This window comes from Haliotis rufescens, unplaced genomic scaffold (assembly GCF_023055435.1).
Source record: "Haliotis rufescens isolate VD_foot unplaced genomic scaffold, xgHalRufe1.0.p SCAF_12, whole genome shotgun sequence".
Classification (NCBI taxonomy): domain Eukaryota; kingdom Metazoa; phylum Mollusca; class Gastropoda; order Lepetellida; family Haliotidae; genus Haliotis; species Haliotis rufescens.
Genome location: NW_025963802.1, coordinates 416,339 through 436,213, shown reverse-complemented (window position 1 = coordinate 436,213; position 19,875 = coordinate 416,339). Strand labels below are relative to the sequence as shown.

The 19,875-nt window shown below is 40.4% G+C and overlaps 2 protein-coding genes across 3 annotated transcripts in view; both read right to left on the bottom strand.

Moving 5' to 3' along the window:
• Positions 1 to 681: 681 nt before the first annotated feature.
• On the bottom strand, positions 682 to 16,616 carry LOC124117271 (solute carrier family 23 member 2-like). Of its 2 annotated transcripts, XM_046479076.2 has the most exons (11): positions 16,369 to 16,616; positions 12,209 to 12,366; positions 9,019 to 9,098; positions 7,729 to 7,793; positions 7,396 to 7,577; positions 6,739 to 6,859; positions 6,309 to 6,465; positions 5,247 to 5,500; positions 4,397 to 4,670; positions 3,288 to 3,383; positions 682 to 991 (listed from the first exon to the last, which is right to left on the bottom strand). In XM_046479076.2, exons 1-11 carry the CDS (start codon positions 16,504 to 16,506, stop codon positions 783 to 785), a joined length of 1,734 nt encoding a protein of 577 aa, XP_046335032.2. In that variant the 5' UTR covers positions 16,507 to 16,616; the 3' UTR covers positions 682 to 782. The 2 variants fall into 2 exon arrangements, with proteins under 2 accessions (XP_046335032.2, XP_046335034.2); XM_046479078.2 differs by lacking the exons at positions 682 to 991; positions 3,288 to 3,383 and adding an exon at positions 3,414 to 3,991.
• Positions 16,617 to 16,979: 363 nt separating this feature from the next.
• Positions 16,980 to 19,875, bottom strand: part of LOC124117269 (solute carrier family 23 member 2-like) — a 45,767-nt gene continuing 42,871 nt past the window's right edge. The window contains exon 11 of the mRNA XM_046479074.2: positions 16,980 to 19,434. Within this exon, the coding sequence (XP_046335030.2) occupies positions 19,226 to 19,434 (209 nt within the window). The 3' untranslated portion in view covers positions 16,980 to 19,225. The remainder of the gene's footprint in view (positions 19,435 to 19,875) is intronic.

The following is a 19,875-nucleotide window of genomic DNA, read 5'->3' as shown; positions in this document are numbered from 1 at the left end:
ATGCTGAGGCAGCTGGGATGTTGCGAATTTGGTTTGGGTGTTCGGTTGTCTGTATGAACCGAGACATATTGTAAATAGTATCCAAAGTATGTCGATCTGGATCTAGAGTTAGGGTAAGGTTTAGTACTTTGTTACACAGTGGTGTTTGCTTGGTAATATGATCTCCGTTATCTGTCTCAAAGATACACCATCCCAAGGCCCCTCTGCATAAGGACCAGCACTGAGTCTGTTAATGGAGTGTCATTTTGTAACTTGAAACTCCACAATCTCTGCTCAGATCCGAGCACATTCTGACCACTGGAGGATATAGTATTAGGGTAAATGTTAATGTTATGTTTGTGATAGGGTTAGACATAAAGGTTGCAGTGTTTCGGCGACTGTTTTCATCCCTGTAACGATTTAATAACGTTTGTACTCTTTTCGTCAAACCCACTTTTCAAGTGTATACTCTCTTTTTGCCCAGCAGGTTATGTTGCTGTTGCGAACTTGGATACTTATAAGACTTGAGATTAGTACGAGTTTTGTCGACGCCAGTTTAAGGATAAATCTTTAGAATTTTATCGAAAAATATAAATTGTCCCCGATAATTCTTGAAAACAAAATTATGCTTCAGGTGTTGAAAAATGTACCTGCTATAAAAATAACATTGTTGCAAGATGTGCGTTTTTAAAAAAACAAGAATTCAGGCTCATAATTTTTATTAAAAACCCAAAAGAATATCCAAATGATCGGTCTGTAACAAGAACAAGAAGAAAATTGTTATACGTCACTCAATTCAAATTTTATTCCATGGCATACTTTTCTCCCTTGTGACACTGTTTACACGTGATTTCTTTGTCGAATGTCGGGGACACTGGGAAATAAGAACAGCACCTGAGCCTGTCCATGAAAGTGGAGACGTAAGGCAACCTGTACGGGTCATCAGTCGTTACGTGACCGTCACGCGGTGCTGTTAAATCAGGTTTCGCCATGCCACGCTCCTCATGTGTACCTGCAGGGGAAAAGCCTGAGTGAGAATTCATTCCTCCTATGAGAAGTGATGGAATATTAGTGACGTAAACACAGTTGTTGTGGTACAGAGACATATAGCTTAAAACATAGCCGCTGCAAGATGTGGTCACAACCAGCGCCAGTACTAAATAAAGGAAAGGGATGAAACACACCACATTCGTTCGAGGGCGACTTCAAGAATGTTCACCGTGAATAACCCTATAAAACTGTACACGCATATCATGCAAAAACAGAAGCTGCATAATGAGACACAAATGCAAAAGGCCGGAGTCGAGATGAAGTTGAGATAAATAAATGTAGATTAACTCATTTTCCAATACAAATTCTTAGCAGGGAATTGGAACATAATGACATACCGTATTCGATGGAATAAGCGCCTAGGACGCTCTCAAAATTAGAAATAGGGGGCTCTTATTAGAATATAACTTATTAGAAAGAGTCGAAAGATTGTAAAATTTGTGGTTTATGCTGACAGCCTGAAGTGATATAAACGAAAGGTCTGTGCGTATTATACACGACAGATATATTTTTCCAGAATTTAATTGCCCGTAATTAAGGGTGCATATAACACACGAGTGCGTATTATACACCAATACATAAGTCTTGTGTACATTGATCAATCAATAAGGTGCTAATTGGGACTGTTCACTAGCCAGTATATTAGCAAATATCGCCGTGGGCTCTTATTATAGCGGAGCGCTTATTACGTCGAATACGGCAGATGAAAACAGTCTGAACCGCACCTTGTGAACGGCATCTGCGGAATCTCAAAATGTGATTTTTCGATTCGGAGCCGAACCCCTGCTCAGAATGTATACCGTCATTCTTCGGAGACACATGAATGAACATAGCACTGACGCTGGTTGTCACAATACACCTTGTAGCTTACTGTTTTACGTTACAAGCCCCTGTGTGATGTGCCCATAATATAAATTATATCTATGGAACCATGTCATTAGTAAAGAAATATCGTACGTCATCGACAGAGAATGGCGGTCTCCATTATCTGCTAAAACGCAAAAATGGGCGTAAAATGCAACATGGTGACCCCTCCATACATATGTACTGTTTGTTTGTTTGGTTGGTTGGTTTGTTGTTTAACACCGCACTCTGCAGTATGCCAGTTATATGACGGCGGTCTGTAAATAATCAAGTCTGGACAAGACAATCCAGTGATTGACATCATGAGCACCGATCCCGTTAGTCGCCTTTTACGACAAGCATAGTCACCTTTTACGGCAAGCATGGGTTGCTGAAGACCTATTCTACCCCAGAATCTTCACGGGTCCCATACATATGTATTTTAATGGCATCAAATAATGTATTAATCATTCAAAATCTATCCGTATTCATTTACAAAGCAATGAAACTACGTCTTGTGTAAATCACCTAAAATATACTTTTGCATTATAATGTTTCTCTCTCACTGTCTACTCTGTATTTTATACTTAGTCTGTGGCCTACAATACCTAATGAATAAAGACTATATATATTCAGTGACGGAAATTATCACTTGATGGCAGCAGATGTTTGCGACAACCATGCCTTTATGAAATTTGTAAGTGTGCATCGCTGTGAGTGATAATCTGATGTACGGCTGTTGTCAACGCTTTGATTCTGACAAGAAATTTGTAAGTAATACATTGCATATGCATGTATGATATATTTATTTATGAAAGGGGTGTAATTTAATAAATTGTTCGTTAAAAGCAAGAATTAATTGAGAGTTACCACCGTGTTGTGATGCGTGCATGTTATTACCGTATTTACCGTTTTTTTGGATTATTACGGAGTGAATTTTTATTGTGACAAGACAAGCTGGCTGTGTTTCGGACATGAGGACATGGAAGTAAGTTTGTTGTTTTATATAGTTTCAGCTTGGACCCGCTTCGTATGGGTTAAACATGGACTGTTTGGATACATCACAGAATAAAGCGGTGTGTGAGAAAGTGCAGAATCTGATGTTTATTGACTCTGAAACCTACAACTAGTGTATTCTATGATTATTGCCTACCATCAGGGAAGAGTATCGGGACGAGTTCATAACGTCCGTGGATATCGGATAATACAACTTCTTTACACCGTGAAAAACTGTAAACTCAGGCAATGACCAGAAGCCAGGCTCTGATTTTACAACATGTTCATGTTTTCCGGACAGAGTTGACCTGGAACCTTCAGTAGGTCCAAATCTGCGATATCTTAACTATTGATTTATGTCTATCTGAAATAATGCTCACAACGGCGTCAAAGATATTCAGTTATTCGACAGATTATACCTGGAGCCGTACTGTCCAGGATGCAGCCCAGGAACATGGTCACAAACATGGGTGTTGACAGCAGCACCACCAGCACTTGATCAAATCCCTCGTTGCCTAAAACACAAAGAAATATCTACAAACATGGGTGTTGACAGCAGCACCACCAGCACTTGATCAAATCCCTCGTTGCCTAAAACACAAAGAAATATCTACAAACATGGGTGTTGACAGCAGCACCACCAGCACTTGATCAAATCCCTCGTTGCCTAAAACACAAAGAAATATCTACAAACATGGGTGTTGACAGCAGCGCCACCAGCACTTGATCAAATCCCTCGTTGCCTAAAACACAAAGAAATATCTACAAACATGGGTGTTGACAGCAGCACCACCAGCACTTGATCAAATCCCTCGTTGCCTAAAACACAAAGAAATATCTACAAACATGGGTGTTGACAGCAGCACCACCAGCACTTGATCAAATCCCTCGTTGCCTAAAACACAAAGAAATATCTACAAACATGGGTGTTGACAGCAGCACCACCAGCACTTGATCAAATCCCTCGTTGCCTAAAACACAAAGAAATATCTACAAACATGGGTGTTGACAGCAGCACCACCAGCACTTGATCAAATCCCTCGTTGCCTAAAACACAAAGAAATATCTACAAACATGGGTGTTGACAGCAGCACCACCAGCACTTGATCAAATCCCTCGTTGCCTAAAACACAAAGAAATATCTACAAACATGGCAGTTGACAGCAGCACCACCAGCACTTCATCAAATCCCGCGTTGCCTCAAACTCAAAGAAATATCTACAAACATTGCCGTTGACAGCAGCACGACGGGCAGCAACAGAAAAATGGAGCAGTTTACTGAGTATGAACCTGAAACCCAGACATTCGTTCTGGGTGAAATCATGTCTCGGTGTGACAATGTTATTATTACGTTACTGTCATACATTATCCTGATTAAAGCTAAGTATTCCATGACAGCTTGCCACTTGAACCATCGCCCATTTTATACATCACCAAACAATCAAACAACACGCTTACAACATGGCGTGATGATATCTGAGAACCATGCCTTACACAGCTACCTCTCGGGTGGATGAGATCGTAATACCTGTGTTGATAGAGTCTTCGTTGGCGGCCATCCAGTCTGGGAGGAGGATCCCCAGTGTGACAGATGTCCCCAGGATGAGCAGGTTCCTGGAGGAAGACAGATCGACCGTGTGCAACATGGACACGCCCACTGCCGTCACGGTGCTCGTTGCCACCAAGTTGACCCCGCCCACCACAGGGTCAGGGATGATTGTGAACAGCGCCCCCACCTTGCCTACAACTCCTCCTACCATCAGAATCAAGGCAGCTGACACAAACACCATACGACTCGCAACCTGTTGATTAGAAAACGGCGTACATTAAAAAGCAGCACAGTTGACAGTTGTACTTACTACAAGCCTTGAAATGGTTTCGAATCCCATAATAAGATCTTTTGAACTAGATTTATACAAATGAAGAATTTAAATACACCTGGTCTGTAATATATCCTGGTCGTGAATGTACTCGGAAGAATGGAAGAACGGTGCCACTAATTATGATCCTCACTGTTGAGGTGCATGTCCTGAGTCTGTGTACAGTAAGCCGTGATGAGTGGAGTGACAACACAATGGTATGGATCGATGTTCACAATGTCCACCCCTGGTTTGTATCGGTGTTCGTACAGTTAGCCACTGGTTTGGATGGGTCCTTCAAACATTAGCCACTGGTGTAGATCGGAGCTCAGACAATCATCCATGTGGATGTGACAGCCCTTGGTGCACTAAACCAGGAATAACGGTAGCTGGAATCATTGGAAGAAACTACCAAATTTGATTTTAGCCTCTGAAGTGATCAATACAAAACTAATGTTGAATTTGCCCCCTACAGTGAAACACGTTGTGATGTGGCATGACATCTTATCTCTAGCCTACCTTTGTCGCAGTGACCACCCCGAGGCTCTGAATGTACACGACGCTCGAACACACCCCTCCCAACATGCCGCTGATTGCACTGGTCATTCCGTCCACTGTAATCCCTCTGTTCAAGGCGTGGGCAGGAGGGGGAGGTAACTCTACTACAGTGGCTGTTGCAGAGTAAAATCCTGGTGCCTGGATGATGGTAACCATGGTGATGACTAACATGGCAGCAAAACCAGAAGAGCTTATGGTCGGCGTTCCGAACTGAACTGGAAATAAATAATATCATTTGTTAGTACTGTTGTAGAAGGTTCGAATCCCAGATTCGCCCCGATTATGACCCATGGTTTTTGTAATGAATACTACTTGCGTCACTGTGGGCTTTGTCTTAAGATAACGCTCCTGTAAATGACAATACGTTTTAAAGTGGAGTTAAACCCATTTATTTGCGATAATACTGAAAGCCCCATATGCAGATGTAATTTAACAGTCATTTCATTTATTATGAATTCATTAAGCATGTCCTCCTTGTGTAAAATCATAGCGTGGTGTGCTGGTCGTTATATTCATCTATACGTAGTGGATGTACATGATATCACCATAGAGCAAATCGTACTATTGTTAAATGCATCCCACTATTACAAAATATCAATGAAAAAAATCATATTAAATGTTGGCCAAAGGTGTCCATCACAAAATGAATAAACGTAAAGAATTTCATTATTTGGAGTGTATGCCTCCGGGGTTGGCAAGATGGTGTGTCGGGGATGGGTGGGTGGGAGATCATGTGATGCTTTGCTCTTGAATGTTACATTGTTATTTATGTACTATTTTGGTCGTTGACCTAATATAATCTTCTGTCTGTCTGTTTGTCTGTATTACCTAAGAGATTAACTGGTCCAGACTTGTTATGTACATATATCTACACATATTTGTCATATAGCTGGAGTAATTAAACAAGATGAGCCAATCAATCTTCAAATAAGGACTGGATAAAGTACACTTCATATTTCAATATTGTACAGGATAATGTTATGCGTTTTCACGTCGAAGAGCAATGATTTTACTCGTGCTTACATGGCAGTGGGAAATACCACCAAGGAGCATCGTGGAGGACGCTTGTTCGGACGTCAGTTCTGGCCATGTGACCATGGCTAGTGGAGTTGCTGGACAACACATCTGTGACAGTTAGCACATGACACAAACACCAAGTCACCCCGATAGCTAGAACCACCTGAAGACAGAGACAAGCATAAACTTCACGAATGGTTTGCTTTTACTTCAATTAATACATAGACTCAATCTGTTGATATGATAGATAGATAGATAGTCATGGGATTTACCACTGTTTGGTCCTAATTTAAAAATATAGTCATGAGATTTACCATTGTTTGATCAGAATTTAAAAACATTGAGGGGTTAACTGACGAATGCACTACATAATGCTTATAAAATGGGTTCGTTTATCTCGTGAAAAGGCAATCTGTGTCATCAGTTATATACTCACTGCATTCAGCTGAAATATCGGATAGTGAGTCACGTGACACTTCTTCTCCCTGCTGCACCCAGGAAATGGAAGTTTGACGTTCGCCAGAAAGATGGAAAACCCGAACATGAGCAAGATCGATCTGTGAAGATACCGACCGTGAATATAAGTAATCGATGTAATCACAATCACCATGACCGTATCTTAATCCTCACTTGATAAGCTGGGCATGGGTGTCTGGATGGGTGTCTAGGTGGGATGGTGTTGTGTACATGCGAGCGTGCATGCGTGAGGTTGAACGCCGCTTTCGGATAATAACGTGAATATAATAAAATGAGTGGGGAAGCTAGTATTTTCAAACAGGATTCATTGTATTGCTTGATTACGCTATATTGGAATATACAAAGCCCGTGCTCATGACATAAGTAGACTGTGTACTATGTAAACAACTTCAACATGTTATTAGTTGTTGATATGTTGTGACTATTTGTGCTATTTTATATGCTACAAACAACAAAAACAATTTCACTGTACACAAGTATTTCCATGTGTGAAAACATTTGCTTTTTTACTTGGGATAGTAGCCTTACAAAACCTGGGATAGCAGCTTTACAAACCTTATATAAATTTCGAACATATTTGATTATCATTTAGTATTAGTACTCCCTGACCACTTACAAGCTGGCTATGCCCCAGTGTTGTTCACACAGTGGTATCATGTACCGACAGAGCGTAATTCCGAGGACAAGTACGGTTGGAGCCACTGTCAGAGGACCGATGAACCGGAGGAGGAACCCCAGAGTTCCCGAGACTCCCAGAAGAAACTGAGCTCCAGACGCCAGCATCAGGTTACCCTGGATCTGAAACATGGTTAATAGTAATTAGACACATTGTTGTGTTATATGCATTCTCACTTCTGTGTATTCTGTTAATGTTAAATCGAGTTTTCTATCATTGAATTCACCAGTCGAGACTAAAGCTCAAAGAATCGAGGAGAATAATCACTTGTACCTCTCTCATTCGGATCTTCCAGGTAGATGAGATGACATTCGCAGATTCATCCTGAACCAGAGATTCTGTTGAGAGAGATCATTGCATGCAATTAAAAATCAACAACATCCTGCAATTTGCAACCGCCTCTGTGATTTTGTGGATGAGGCGTCTGCCGGGAAGCGGGATGGTTAAAGTTAAAAGATAGTTCTTGTTTTTACTCTGCTTGGCGCAAGGGATTAGGGGTATAAGGCAAGACCTGGATGGCTCTGAGTCAGTAGACTGGGTGGAGCATCCTGGGCATGGTATCCTAGAGGGCTAGCACTACAAAACCGGTATTAGTCCGAACTAGTACAACCAGACATACCCGTGCATTAACGCCGCTATATTAGTGCAGTGAACACGACGTGAAATAACAGCGACAAAACCAATTTCATATATGTCTCTGTTAACAGCAGTCGATTGTATGGTTCCTGTGGTCAGTCATCCAATGCCATGATTTTGGCCATTTGTCATGGTTCAGAAATAGGGGTGTGCTTTACTTTTTTCTTTGTGTATATATCGTGAGTAGGTATTCATGAATCACCTTAAAATAGTGATAATACCAGGAGTTATCCAGCATCCTTCCCCAACGGTGACACAGGTCATAAACACTTGCAAAGTAAAGCTCACCCGAAAACACACGGGAACATATGGTACAAGTCCAAATAGAGCATTGCATCGGACATAATTTTTGTCACTGACAAAATGTCCTCCATGTATCTTCCATAAAACGTTTTGATGGCTTTACCGAGTCCCTGAATGTTCAAACTCTGATTGAACCACTCTGACGCTCTTTGAAATCTTGGTAGAAAGAGCATGCTCGATTGTTCCTCAAAAGTTGTGAATTGCAGACACCAGAGGATGCTGCTGCTGGAATATTGCTCGACATAAAGTAAACTCTACTATTGAAGTAAACGTCACCATTCTTGTCATACAGTCATGTGGAGATATTTCTGTCACAGTTTTTGAATCTTTATACATATATCTAAATGTGAAACAAACGATTTGGTTTCATTCGTCTCCTTCATTTCCAGTTTAGGTGGGTAAATCATGGATGGGAATTGGCTATTTGATGATTATTCAACGATGTCAGATCATTGATAGTCCTGTAGCTCAGGTTAAACTTCCTAGACAAATTAACTTTGTTTTGACTTTGTCAATCCAAGCGGAAAGTCCTATACACAAGCCTTAACCCCATTGCACCTTACCTCCTCACATTCCCGAGACATGAAGCGCTCTGATTATGGGATGCGGTCAGTTGCTACCTACCATCACTCCATCTTGGGGCACTGAGAATGGCACCAATTGCAATGAGATATGACGAGTTAGGACCTTGAATGACTGGTAATCTGCAACACAATGATCATTTCATTGAACTATAAATCTGAACCACATCAGTGAGAATCTGTTTTAATATTACAAAAAATATGAATACCATGTCGTAACTGCTTTCGGGCGTCAAGTGCGACCCTACTACAGTTACCAAAAGTATTGCCGCTCCTGGTCATTATGGTCAAATACGCCATGACTTTGCAATTCGCCTTGTCCGCAGCGGCTCGGCTCCGTCAAGGAGTGATTGGACTAACGGCGCTTACTCCAAGTTGTGTGTATCAGCATTAATATTCGCATAAGAAAGAAACGCAACACCAGCTTTATACTCACATAGTTTTACTAACTCTTAGCCCATCTATCAATACAGGACAGAATCAGACTGGCCAGACTTGTCACTAAATGGGGAAAACTTGAATGCAAACCGCGCTCTCCTCTCTTAATGTTGAAGGTATCATTTTACCGTGTTCGGGCCTGGCCTGTCTTCGTCACATGTCACAATACCTCATTTTGATTCGTTAAAAGTTAGATATGACCATGAACTCATGTGTGTCGTAATCGGAAAAATACCGAAACCTACGTGCCAGATTGCTCATCTCTCTAGTGACTTTGTGACTCTCTCCGGGTGCTACAAATGAAATATATCTTGTCTCTCTGCTTGTTTCATTAGCTAATGGACTATAACCTGGAACCAATCCAATGATAAATTTGAAATGTCAAGAATAGGCTTCTCATTGCAGCTATAAACGGTTTTATTTGTTACATTTTTCTAATGTTTTTGAGACACATTGTAACCTTATAACAACAACAACCAGATTTTACATACATCACTGAGTCGTGTTCAAACAACTTCTTCTTCCTCAAATAAATTCGTCGACACTATTGGTGATCTTAATATGGACTGTCTTTCTTAATTTCCAAACGATTTTCCCATTGCGAAATGGTGTTAAACAAAGATGATGTAAAGGTAAACCCGGCATTGTTGCCTTCAAATGTTGGCCAATTAATTCTTCAGGCTTCTGAGGTATATCGCCGTGGATTCGGCATGTGGGTGAGTTGACCAAACGATATGTATCTTTTCAAGCGTTTTATCTAGAAATCGATAGTTGGTTTTGTCTGTCTGAAAACGTTTGCATGTACTCAGATAGACTTCGTCCAAAAGAATGTAATCTGTGAAATGTGGACACACGGACAAATATGTTTTCCAACTTACGCTTATCTAGGTTGTACATGCACATGCAAGTCAAGTAATCACCGTGAGAAAAACCTTGGCAAACACATATGCTACAAGTAGAAACAGGGAATTAACTGCACTGGACATAATTTTGGTCACTGATTTGTACATTTGTAAATGTCCTCCACAAATTGTTCTAAAACTTTACTAAAACCTTGAATGGTGTAACTCTGATCAAACACGATTTGAGCAAGCGTCGTGTGACTCACCATGATATCTCCTTTAGATAAAATGCTTTGTTATAATAGCTTGCAGGATCAACTGCCGGGCAAGGAAACTATACACTTGAAAATTGGATTTGATATAAAAATATGCAAACGTTATCGAAACGTTACTCCGCTGAAAACAGTTGCTCAAACACTGTTAACTTCAGGTCAAAAACAGAACTATGAACGTAACAAATATATCAATCAATCTATAAATCAATCAATTACAGAAATACTGAAAGGCCATAGACCGATGGTACTTGGGTGGTCAGGCTCGCTGACTTGGTTGATGCATGTTCTTATATCCCAAATGCTTGGATCGATGTCCATGATGTCAAATTGGATTGTCTGGTCCAGAGTCGATTATTTAGAGACCTCCGTCATATAGCTGTAATATTGCTGAGTGCGGCGTTAAACAACAAGCAAATAAAAGAACCATATCACTGTGGGGGCGGTAGGGTAGCCTAGTGGTTAAAGCGTTCGCTCGTCACGCCAAAAACCCGGGTTCGATTCCCCACATGGGTACAATGTGTGAAGCCAATTTCTCCTAAATGCTGTGTAAAACCATATATATGAATATTAAAAATAGAAAAAAAACAAAACTCTCAATAGTTCTTAGACTTTTCAGTTTCCTATAGAGAATTTTCTTTGCTTGTGTTGCAGCCTGTATTGAATGAAGATCCCAAGATAATTTAATAGGAAAATGTACTCCTAAATTTTTATAGCTTGTAACTACATCCAGAGAACTGTCTTTGTAAAACCATCTCTCTCTCTCTCTCTCTCTCTCTCTCTCTCTCAAAAAACAAAAACATCTCTCTCTCTCTCCTTGATAAATACAGTAGCTTCGGTCTTTTTGTGTTGACAAAATCAACAATATCTGGGTGCAGCTGGATACCACCTTAGCAATTATTTTGTATTTCGTCTGCCAGCTCGTTTATAAGGAAAGTGAAGAGAAAATGACTTAATATACATCCTTGTCGAAAACCTACATTGCATTCAAACTTTTCTGAGTACTTGCCATTAGCGAAAGCCTGTATTTGTTCATAGATACTTGATAATAGTTTCAACATCTTACTGCTTACTCTCGTAATTTTAGCAAGGCCCAAGGTTTAACATGGTTAACAGAGTTCAATGCTTTGGAATAATCTACAACAAGGGCATAAAGTTTACCTACTTAACTTGATAAATAACGTTGAATTGAGGAATGGAACACAAAAAGATTCTTTTACCCTCTTATAAGATTAGCTTGTGCCTCGTCTATTTTCTGAAATGATTCAGCCCCAAATACCAAACTTCTATTGATGATATCTAAGAATATTTTTCGGTGTAGTTTTTGTATTAAACAAAGACTTCTTAATTAGGGACAATTATATCTGATGAATTCTTTAAAAACTCGCGTATTACGTTGTCAGTACCAGGATACTTTTCTTTTCGTAATCTTTGTATACTTGAAGTGATTTTATCTCTTGAAATAGAAGAATCTGATAGTTCCGCGCTAAACTAGCCTCCTCACGGTCTATTTCTATTTTACATTTATTCAAAGTGAGTTTGTAATACTGAAATAATTTATTGTCAGCGCATTCGCTTTAAATGGTCTCGAGGGAAATCAAACATTGAATCCTGAAAAGAATAAGAATTTTATTTTTCAAACTTTCTCACGTAGACGAAATGTGTAGTAATCTCTACATACCGACACCCCATGCAGACCTGTAATAAACTCGCAATGCCAGTTGTGAAAAGGAACAGACTTATGATCTGTGATCTCTCTTCCGGTAAATCACCAGCTCCGATCTGATTGGCAAGGATGACTGAAGCTGACAATACTCCAGAAATGCTAAGAATAGCCTCCTGAAACAGATATGTGTAATTATTAGCAAGTAATTACAAAGGTCAAACCAAAGTTCTTTCTCGTTATTTGAATATATTTATGGGAAGATTTCTTAATTCGTGGTCCACAAGAGTTATTCCAGAACGGAGAAATAAACGATGAGATGCTTCAAGCCCAATCCTCGGAATTGTCATCACATTTTGGTTACGTCAGTGATTTAGGAGTATTCATAGACTAACTCAAAGTTTACTTAGAAAACAATATGTGAAATGCTGGACTTCTTCATTGAATAATATCTTTGTATAATTTGGTGGTTGGACATATAGGCCAGAATTAGGCACTCCGTGGGCACCAACTGTGGTCCCCTCCGTGCTGATCAGTGTCTTTATGCACAGGAACTTATGCTTAAATTGGCGAATTCAAAACAAGGGGATTTAACCAATAAATTAAGCTTCTGGTGAAATGGGCAAGTAGCCAATTCCCCTCCACTGATTTACCAACTTGAAATGACCCTCGACATTATGTAACTCATTCACTACATGTAGACAATGTATCAGCTAAACACTCGGAAAACCAGTTGCGTTCGACGCTTTGGAAATATGAATGACTCAGAAACAGAATCTGAAAATGATGATGGCGCCATTCATGTCCGCTAAGACACGTGTGAATTGCAAAATTTCGATTGCAAAAAAATAAAAACAAACCAACCAATGAAGAGAATTGTCGTTTTACATTATCCAGGAGGGGAAAATACGAACAGTGCAGCTCTTGTTACAATATCAATTCGGGGATGTTTGTGAGAGAGGCTCTTCAACTTCTAAAGAGCATTAAAGTGTGACGGGCGATGGTCTCTGAAGGACGCCACGCTCACAGATGTATAATGTTTGTGTCTTAATGGGCCTTCAGTAGTTGAGTTTAAACCTGAAGCTATAGTTGTTCTGTGGATGACGATGACCTGAAGATGGCAAAGTACATAGAAGCGAGAATCAACTTGCATGTCTGGTAGACAAGGAGCTTAAGGATGTGCTTGGAACAATGATGATGATATTGGCCATGCCACTCGACTGATCTTATGTAACTTCATTTATCACGGAATGAATAAAAGTAACAAAACCTTTTCCATAATCGTACGAAATCTCTATATCCTTAACACGGGACATTTGGATCATGACTTTCATCCATTAAATGACAATGATATCACAAATGCCATTAGTTTGTACATGTAACAGTAACTGAATGAAAAACATTGATAAGTGATCTGAGATTGTATGCGTAATAGGTACCGTTATGTGGGTTTGATATGGTGCAGCTCAGTTTGTCAAATTCCTCAAATCAATCCCAGACAGAGAACTATGAAAAGGTCCACGGGGCGCAGGGCGCGGGTCGGTACACACTTCCCGTCGTGCATTGTCATCGGATATTTCTCTCCCTGGTGGTATTTCTTTGGAGAACATTATTTGATTAAGAACTGTTGAAATGGGTGATCGGGATTAAGCCATCACTTCTTCGCCAGAGCTGTATTTGGGATGTAGACTCTTAGTACAGTTAAACCTGGGACATTTGGTAATAACACATATCATCTTTTAACGTCTTTTGGTTTGAGGAACCCATTGGATCGAACCACCGATTTTCCGCTCTCCGGGCAGACGTCCTATCCGCTAGACCACAGAGGCGGTCTATTAAGGTCAAGACATCACAAATCAGATATGGTGTGTATGACTGATGTTTATGTTTACAGCGCTCCATACTTAAAATGATTGACACCGCTTTGATGTCTCAGGTGACTACGAAGTGACGTCATACTATGATGTGGTAGAAGTAGGAAATAGATAGATAGCAAGGTTGTCTTGATGTGCACACCCATGCCATTTCATCCAATTGTTACCGCCTCCGTGGTCTAATGTAGAGCGTCCGCCCGGAGAGCGGAAGGTCCGGGTTCGATCCCTGGCTGCGGCATCCCAAAAGACGTTAAAAGATTGTTGTTGTTGTTGTTGTTATCTTGTCTGGCGCTATCAAACTTCAACTTACAGTGAAATCGTGTTCTTAATTCTCCGTAACCAGGGCATTTAGACGGATATCGTCAATACTTCACGGTATGATAACACAACGTACCTCCATCACCCGTAAATACGTACGCTTACTTTTCACTTTCAAGTCAGTATTTTGTAACCAACGAATCAAGACACGTACTTGTTCCTGCTGTCTGTGTGTGTGTGTGTGTGTGTGTGTGTGTGTGTGAGTGTGTGTGAGTGTGTGTGTGTGTGTGTGTGTGTGTGTGTGTGTGTGTGTGTGTGTGTGTGTGTGTGTGTGTGAATTAACAAACACATCCCGTATACTAGGTATCCCGTGCCCCGAAGGGGTAAGGCTCATTTGACTTCCGTGAGTTTCCTGACTGAAAATATATGTATGTTATCAGAAGTTCCGCGTGTGTGTGTCTGTCTGTGTGTGTGTCAGTCTGTGTAGCTATGTACCCCGTGCCCGTCTACACTTTCACTTCCAGTTTACTTCTTGATCAAATCTGTTGGACGACAAACCTATGCCACAAGCAATAATTAAGCTTGATTTTAGACAACATAAACAACACAGATAATTGCATGTCACAATTCCAACTAACTACTAAAATCATAGATTTAACAGATAAATTGAGTGAGTGGGTTGTGTTTAACGCAGTTTGATGCAGATCTCAGAACGTTTACCACTTCGGTAAAACCCAGGAACACGGGTATGGTGCTGACAAACCTAGAAACATAATCGGGGCGAAGAGGGATTCGCACCCACAATCATAGGTTTCTGGCGTGCCCAAGGGATGCGAATCGCGGCACCTTAGACGACTGAGTCACCCGTGCCCCCTCACACTGATGCAACGATGTCTACCCGCAATTTCATACATGTAATCAGCTCTTCCAGTTGACTTATTTGCTTAGACTTTATCCGTGACATAGAATTTTGGCATGGATGTGGTATTATCTGCAGGTATTTACTGGGGCGGGTGTACTTACCATTGGGGATATAAGCCTACAAGAACCACTCAAAGCCTTCAAATTTCCTTCATGCGGGGTATAGATAGACGATTTAATATATCTGGAATTAACACTTCTTATTGATGACATAATATGTCTTACCATTATTGCTACACTAAGATATAGCCAACTCGTAGACTTTGTGATCATTGAAATATAACCAGCTATCCCAAGATCAAAACCACAAACTATAAATCAAGGCATTTGAAATACCGAAGTTAATAGCGCTTGTGCATAGCAGACGTTAAAAAAGTAGGATATCATTTGCAGTTTCAAAAAACAAATCGTTTTTGCGTCACTCGAGTTTCTGGTCTACCGATGGGTTATAGCTAAAATGGCACCTCAGCAAGACGTAACTTGGCGAAAACGGCACCATTTGGCGAAAACGGCACCTCGCCTCAAGCAAACACGGCTACTATTGCCTGGCGAAAACAGCACCATTTTTCTAACCTTGGTACAGAAATACATGAAATTAAACTCACATGGTCACTTGCAAACACAAATAACTGTGAAATGATAAAAACGTTTACATTAGAAACTCGCCTCTACTCCGAGACTCTGATTTGGAGGCGCAACTGAATTTATTGTGAAAACATTACATATTTTGATGTAAAATACATGAATAAAACTCGCATGGTCACTTGCAAACACAAATAATTGTGCAATGTTAATCGCCTTTAAACATTTCAGTGTCTGGTTTCTTTGCAGGCCACGGTAAGACAGGACAAATACATACGTTTTATGCCAATTTGTGAGTGGTGGGTGCTAACGGTAAGGAAGGACGTGCTAACCCTTTCCGCGAACACCAGGTGTCATCATTGATTCTCAGTGATAAAATCATATCATTTTCACCACTATTTTGCTTTTTAAGCCCAAATCTTTGTCTGTGGCTATTATCTGTTTCATTTGCACTGTATGTGCCCTGCATAAGCCAAAGTCTTAACCGCAACTATTGTATATTCTATTTACGACTCGAGTGGAATGGAGACAAACATGCCATACCTGTAATCCATGAAGCGGCAGAAAGATGAGGGGTGGAGATTTATCCACTGGGTAGAGAAAAGTTCCTTTTCTACTTTCTGTCTGGATGTCTGAATTCTCTACTTCAGACATGCCAGGTAATGACACACCGTCCTCCATGTTCTGTGGTAAAGTAATATCTGTCCTATCTTGGGCCGAGTGTTACATAAACTAACTGTCTGTTGTGTAATATGTAGTAAATGGTTCAGTGCGAGCCTTTGTGATGTTAGAAATAACAAAGCGGGTGATTATCGGACTGGCTGCCAATTCGGAACAATAGAAGCTGTGAAAACAAGCATTTGGGTAAATATAAATTAGGGAATAAAAAATAGACAAACAATATACTGTAACGAACAAAGGTCGATCTCCCGGGTAGACAACGTTCTCGCTTTGCCAGACCCAATTGTTGACATAACTAAATCACTAAATAAATAACTAAAGCCGTGATAATCCGCTTTTCAAAAGACCATTAGGTTATAGCCTGTTTCTGTGTTTAGCCTATTGTCTGTAGCCAGCCAAAAATGAAAAGTAATAGAAATTATCATCGTTATTTCTTTATTACCATAGCATAATTCTGGTTATGTATTTATATTTCATTATTAATTCGTCCAATTATTTTATATCTAATAATTATAAAATGGCATGCATATCATTCAGTAGTCATATCTTATTCACAAATTCAGTAGCCAGCTGACCAACATCACAAAATACTTTGATTACTCATATCAGCAAAGCACACACAGACATATTTAGCACTGGTACACGAACAAGATGGGAAACAGCATCTCTATGGTCAATGGCAGAAATGTTCCCCGCAGCAGACGGGTGTTCAGGACGTTCAGGCGGTCATCCATGGCACGACACATCTTCTCTCTCGGACGGGTGGAACTGCCCGCCCGAAACTGTCACAGTGTAATTTCAACATTCGATTGTTCTTTCTTTATCAAGTCATTGCATTTTCCCGTTGAATTTGGTTTGCTCACAATTTTACATTTTTGGAATGCCTTCCCACTACGTGGTTGTCGAAGTGGTTCCACATGGAACGCTTCCACGTTCGACCCACTGTTCTGTCACGTAATTATAGTACGACCTACTGGCTGAGCGATCTGAGTTCAGTTGAAACAGACTTTAGTCAGCTCACCACCAACCCGTGACTAAAACAACATTCAGCCGAAAGGCACATTGGGAACACAACGTTTCTTCACGTGACTCTAACGGAGTAAGTGTCAAATGTTACCGCACTGGGACGGTGTTATTCCACTTGATCTAATGTGTAAACCAAAAACCCATCAGGTCATGTGGGAATGCACGCATTGTGACTTCTTGTTATCAGATCTTGTGGGAATGGGTTGTTAAGTGGGCTTAGTCATTTCATTCTCATCTGAGGGGGGATCAGGTTCAAATCAAAGAACAAACTTACATGTTTGAAGACGATAGCAAACTTTGTTTGATAATGTATTACATGATACATATATATATAACAATAACTATATCAATTCAAAGATAAAAATATATAAATATCCATGATTAATATCAATGTGACCACAAATATGACTTCTGACTATAAGTCTCTAGATCATGGTTTCTCAAATTCAAAGGTTAATCGTTTTCCCAAACACCAAACAGTCGAGATGCTCTGTCAGTATAGTCTATAATGTAGACACGGCCACTGCCCAAACTGTTAGATTCAGATTCATTTATTAACACAAAAACACCCACCCTGGTACAAGAGTACAATATATAAGTAACATTAGATACATTGTGTGAGAGATGTGTAGCCACGTTCGTGTCCCACTATAAAAAAAAACAGCCTAACTAGATACTGGAAATTTCTACTCAGTGCCCTCGCCACTGGAACATTCCACATGTTTCTATAACACACTACCATCGGAGTCAAGGACTAAGGGTCAAGGTCATGAGAACTCAGTATCTCACGTGTCCTATCGGGTTCAATCGACTCTCATCATTTCGACACCACGGCCAAAGTTGTAAATGTTTTATACCGACTTTCCCTCCACATCATCCTGTGAAATAACTAAAATACTGTTCAAAGCGGCGTTCAACCAAACTCCCTCCACTGTGTACACTGATACCATGCAGATTAGTGACTGACTGTAATGGCGTAGATCGGTGCTCACGCGGAACACCACCGGTATATCTGTGAGAGACACTTATAGGCCGGCGCTATGTCGACGTTATCTTTCTGACACTGGATTGCAGGGAGTTGTTCAAAAATCGATGTAAGCACTTTAATTTGCAATATCAAGACAGTATACACCCAGGTCGATGGTGATGTATTTGATACGGGTATCTGGGTTAGGGTTAGAATTAAAGTTTGCAATGTTTCGATGGCTGTATTCGTCAAACCCACTTTTCAAGTGAATACTCTCTTTTGCCAGGTAGTTTATGTTACAACAAACGAGCTTTTGGAAACAGGGACCCAGTATCTGCCAGATTCCAAGGAAATGTGCTTGTAGATATTCATTTACTACGAATGGTATAACATGCTGATATCACAATGACAATGACGTCATGATAGTGTTACGATTGGACGTTGCAGTCATTGATTTTTAATTGTGATGAAATAAGTATTCATTTCATGAGATAAAAGGTCAAGCAATGATCGTTTTGCTGTTGAGAACTTGGATACTTATAAGACTTAAGATAAGTTCGAGTTCTGTCGACGTCAGCGTAAGGATCAATGTTTATTTCACCGACTGATTTGTCAACTGTTACAAATGTATTTTGTGCTTCATGGAACTTCATCTTCCCTCTTTGGTCGTTATGGTTTAGGTACAAGAATACGTCTTTCGGAAAAAAAGTCACTTCAATTCAAATTTTATTCTTCGACATATTCTCCCCCCTTGTGACACTGTTTACACGTGATTTCTTTGTCGAATGTCGGGGACACTGGGAAATAAGAACAGCACCTGAGCCTGTCGATGAAAGTGGAGACGTAAGGCAACCTGTACGGGTCATCAGTCGTTACGTGAGCGTCACGTGGTGCTGTTAAATCAGGTTTCGCCATGCCACGCTCCTCAAGTGTACCTGCAGGTGATAAGCCTGAGTGAGAATGCATTCCGCCTGTGAGAAGTGATGGAATATCAGTGACGTAAACACAGTTGTTGTGGTACAGAGACAAATAGCTTAAAACATAGCAGCTGCAAGATGTGGTCACAACCAGCGCCAGTACTAAATAAAGGAAAGGGATGAAACACACCACATTCGTTCGAGGGCGACTTCAAGAATGTTCACCGTGAATAACCCTATAAAACTGTACACGCATATCACGCAAATACAGAGGCTGCATAATGAGACATAAAAAGCCCGAAGTCAAGATGAAGTGGAGATGAAAAAATGTAGATAATCTCATTTTACCATACAAATTCTTAGCAGGGAGTTTGGAACATCATGACACAGACATATACCTTGTAGCTTCTGTTTTTGTTGCGTTACATACACCTGTGTGTTGTGCACATTATATACATT

Coding starts and splice junctions, on each gene's coding strand:
- LOC124117271 (XM_046479076.2), bottom strand. CDS start 16,506: ATGGAGGACGGTGTGTCATTACCTGGCATGTCTGAAGTAGAGAATTCA. Junction 6,860..7,395: donor CACTGGGGCATAGCCAGCTT/GTAAGTGGTCAG, acceptor GTATCTTCACAG/ATCGATCTTGCTCATGTTCG. Junction 992..3,287: donor CCTGGACAGTACGGCTCCAG/GTATAATCTGTC, acceptor TTTCCCCTGCAG/GTACACATGAGGAGCGTGGC.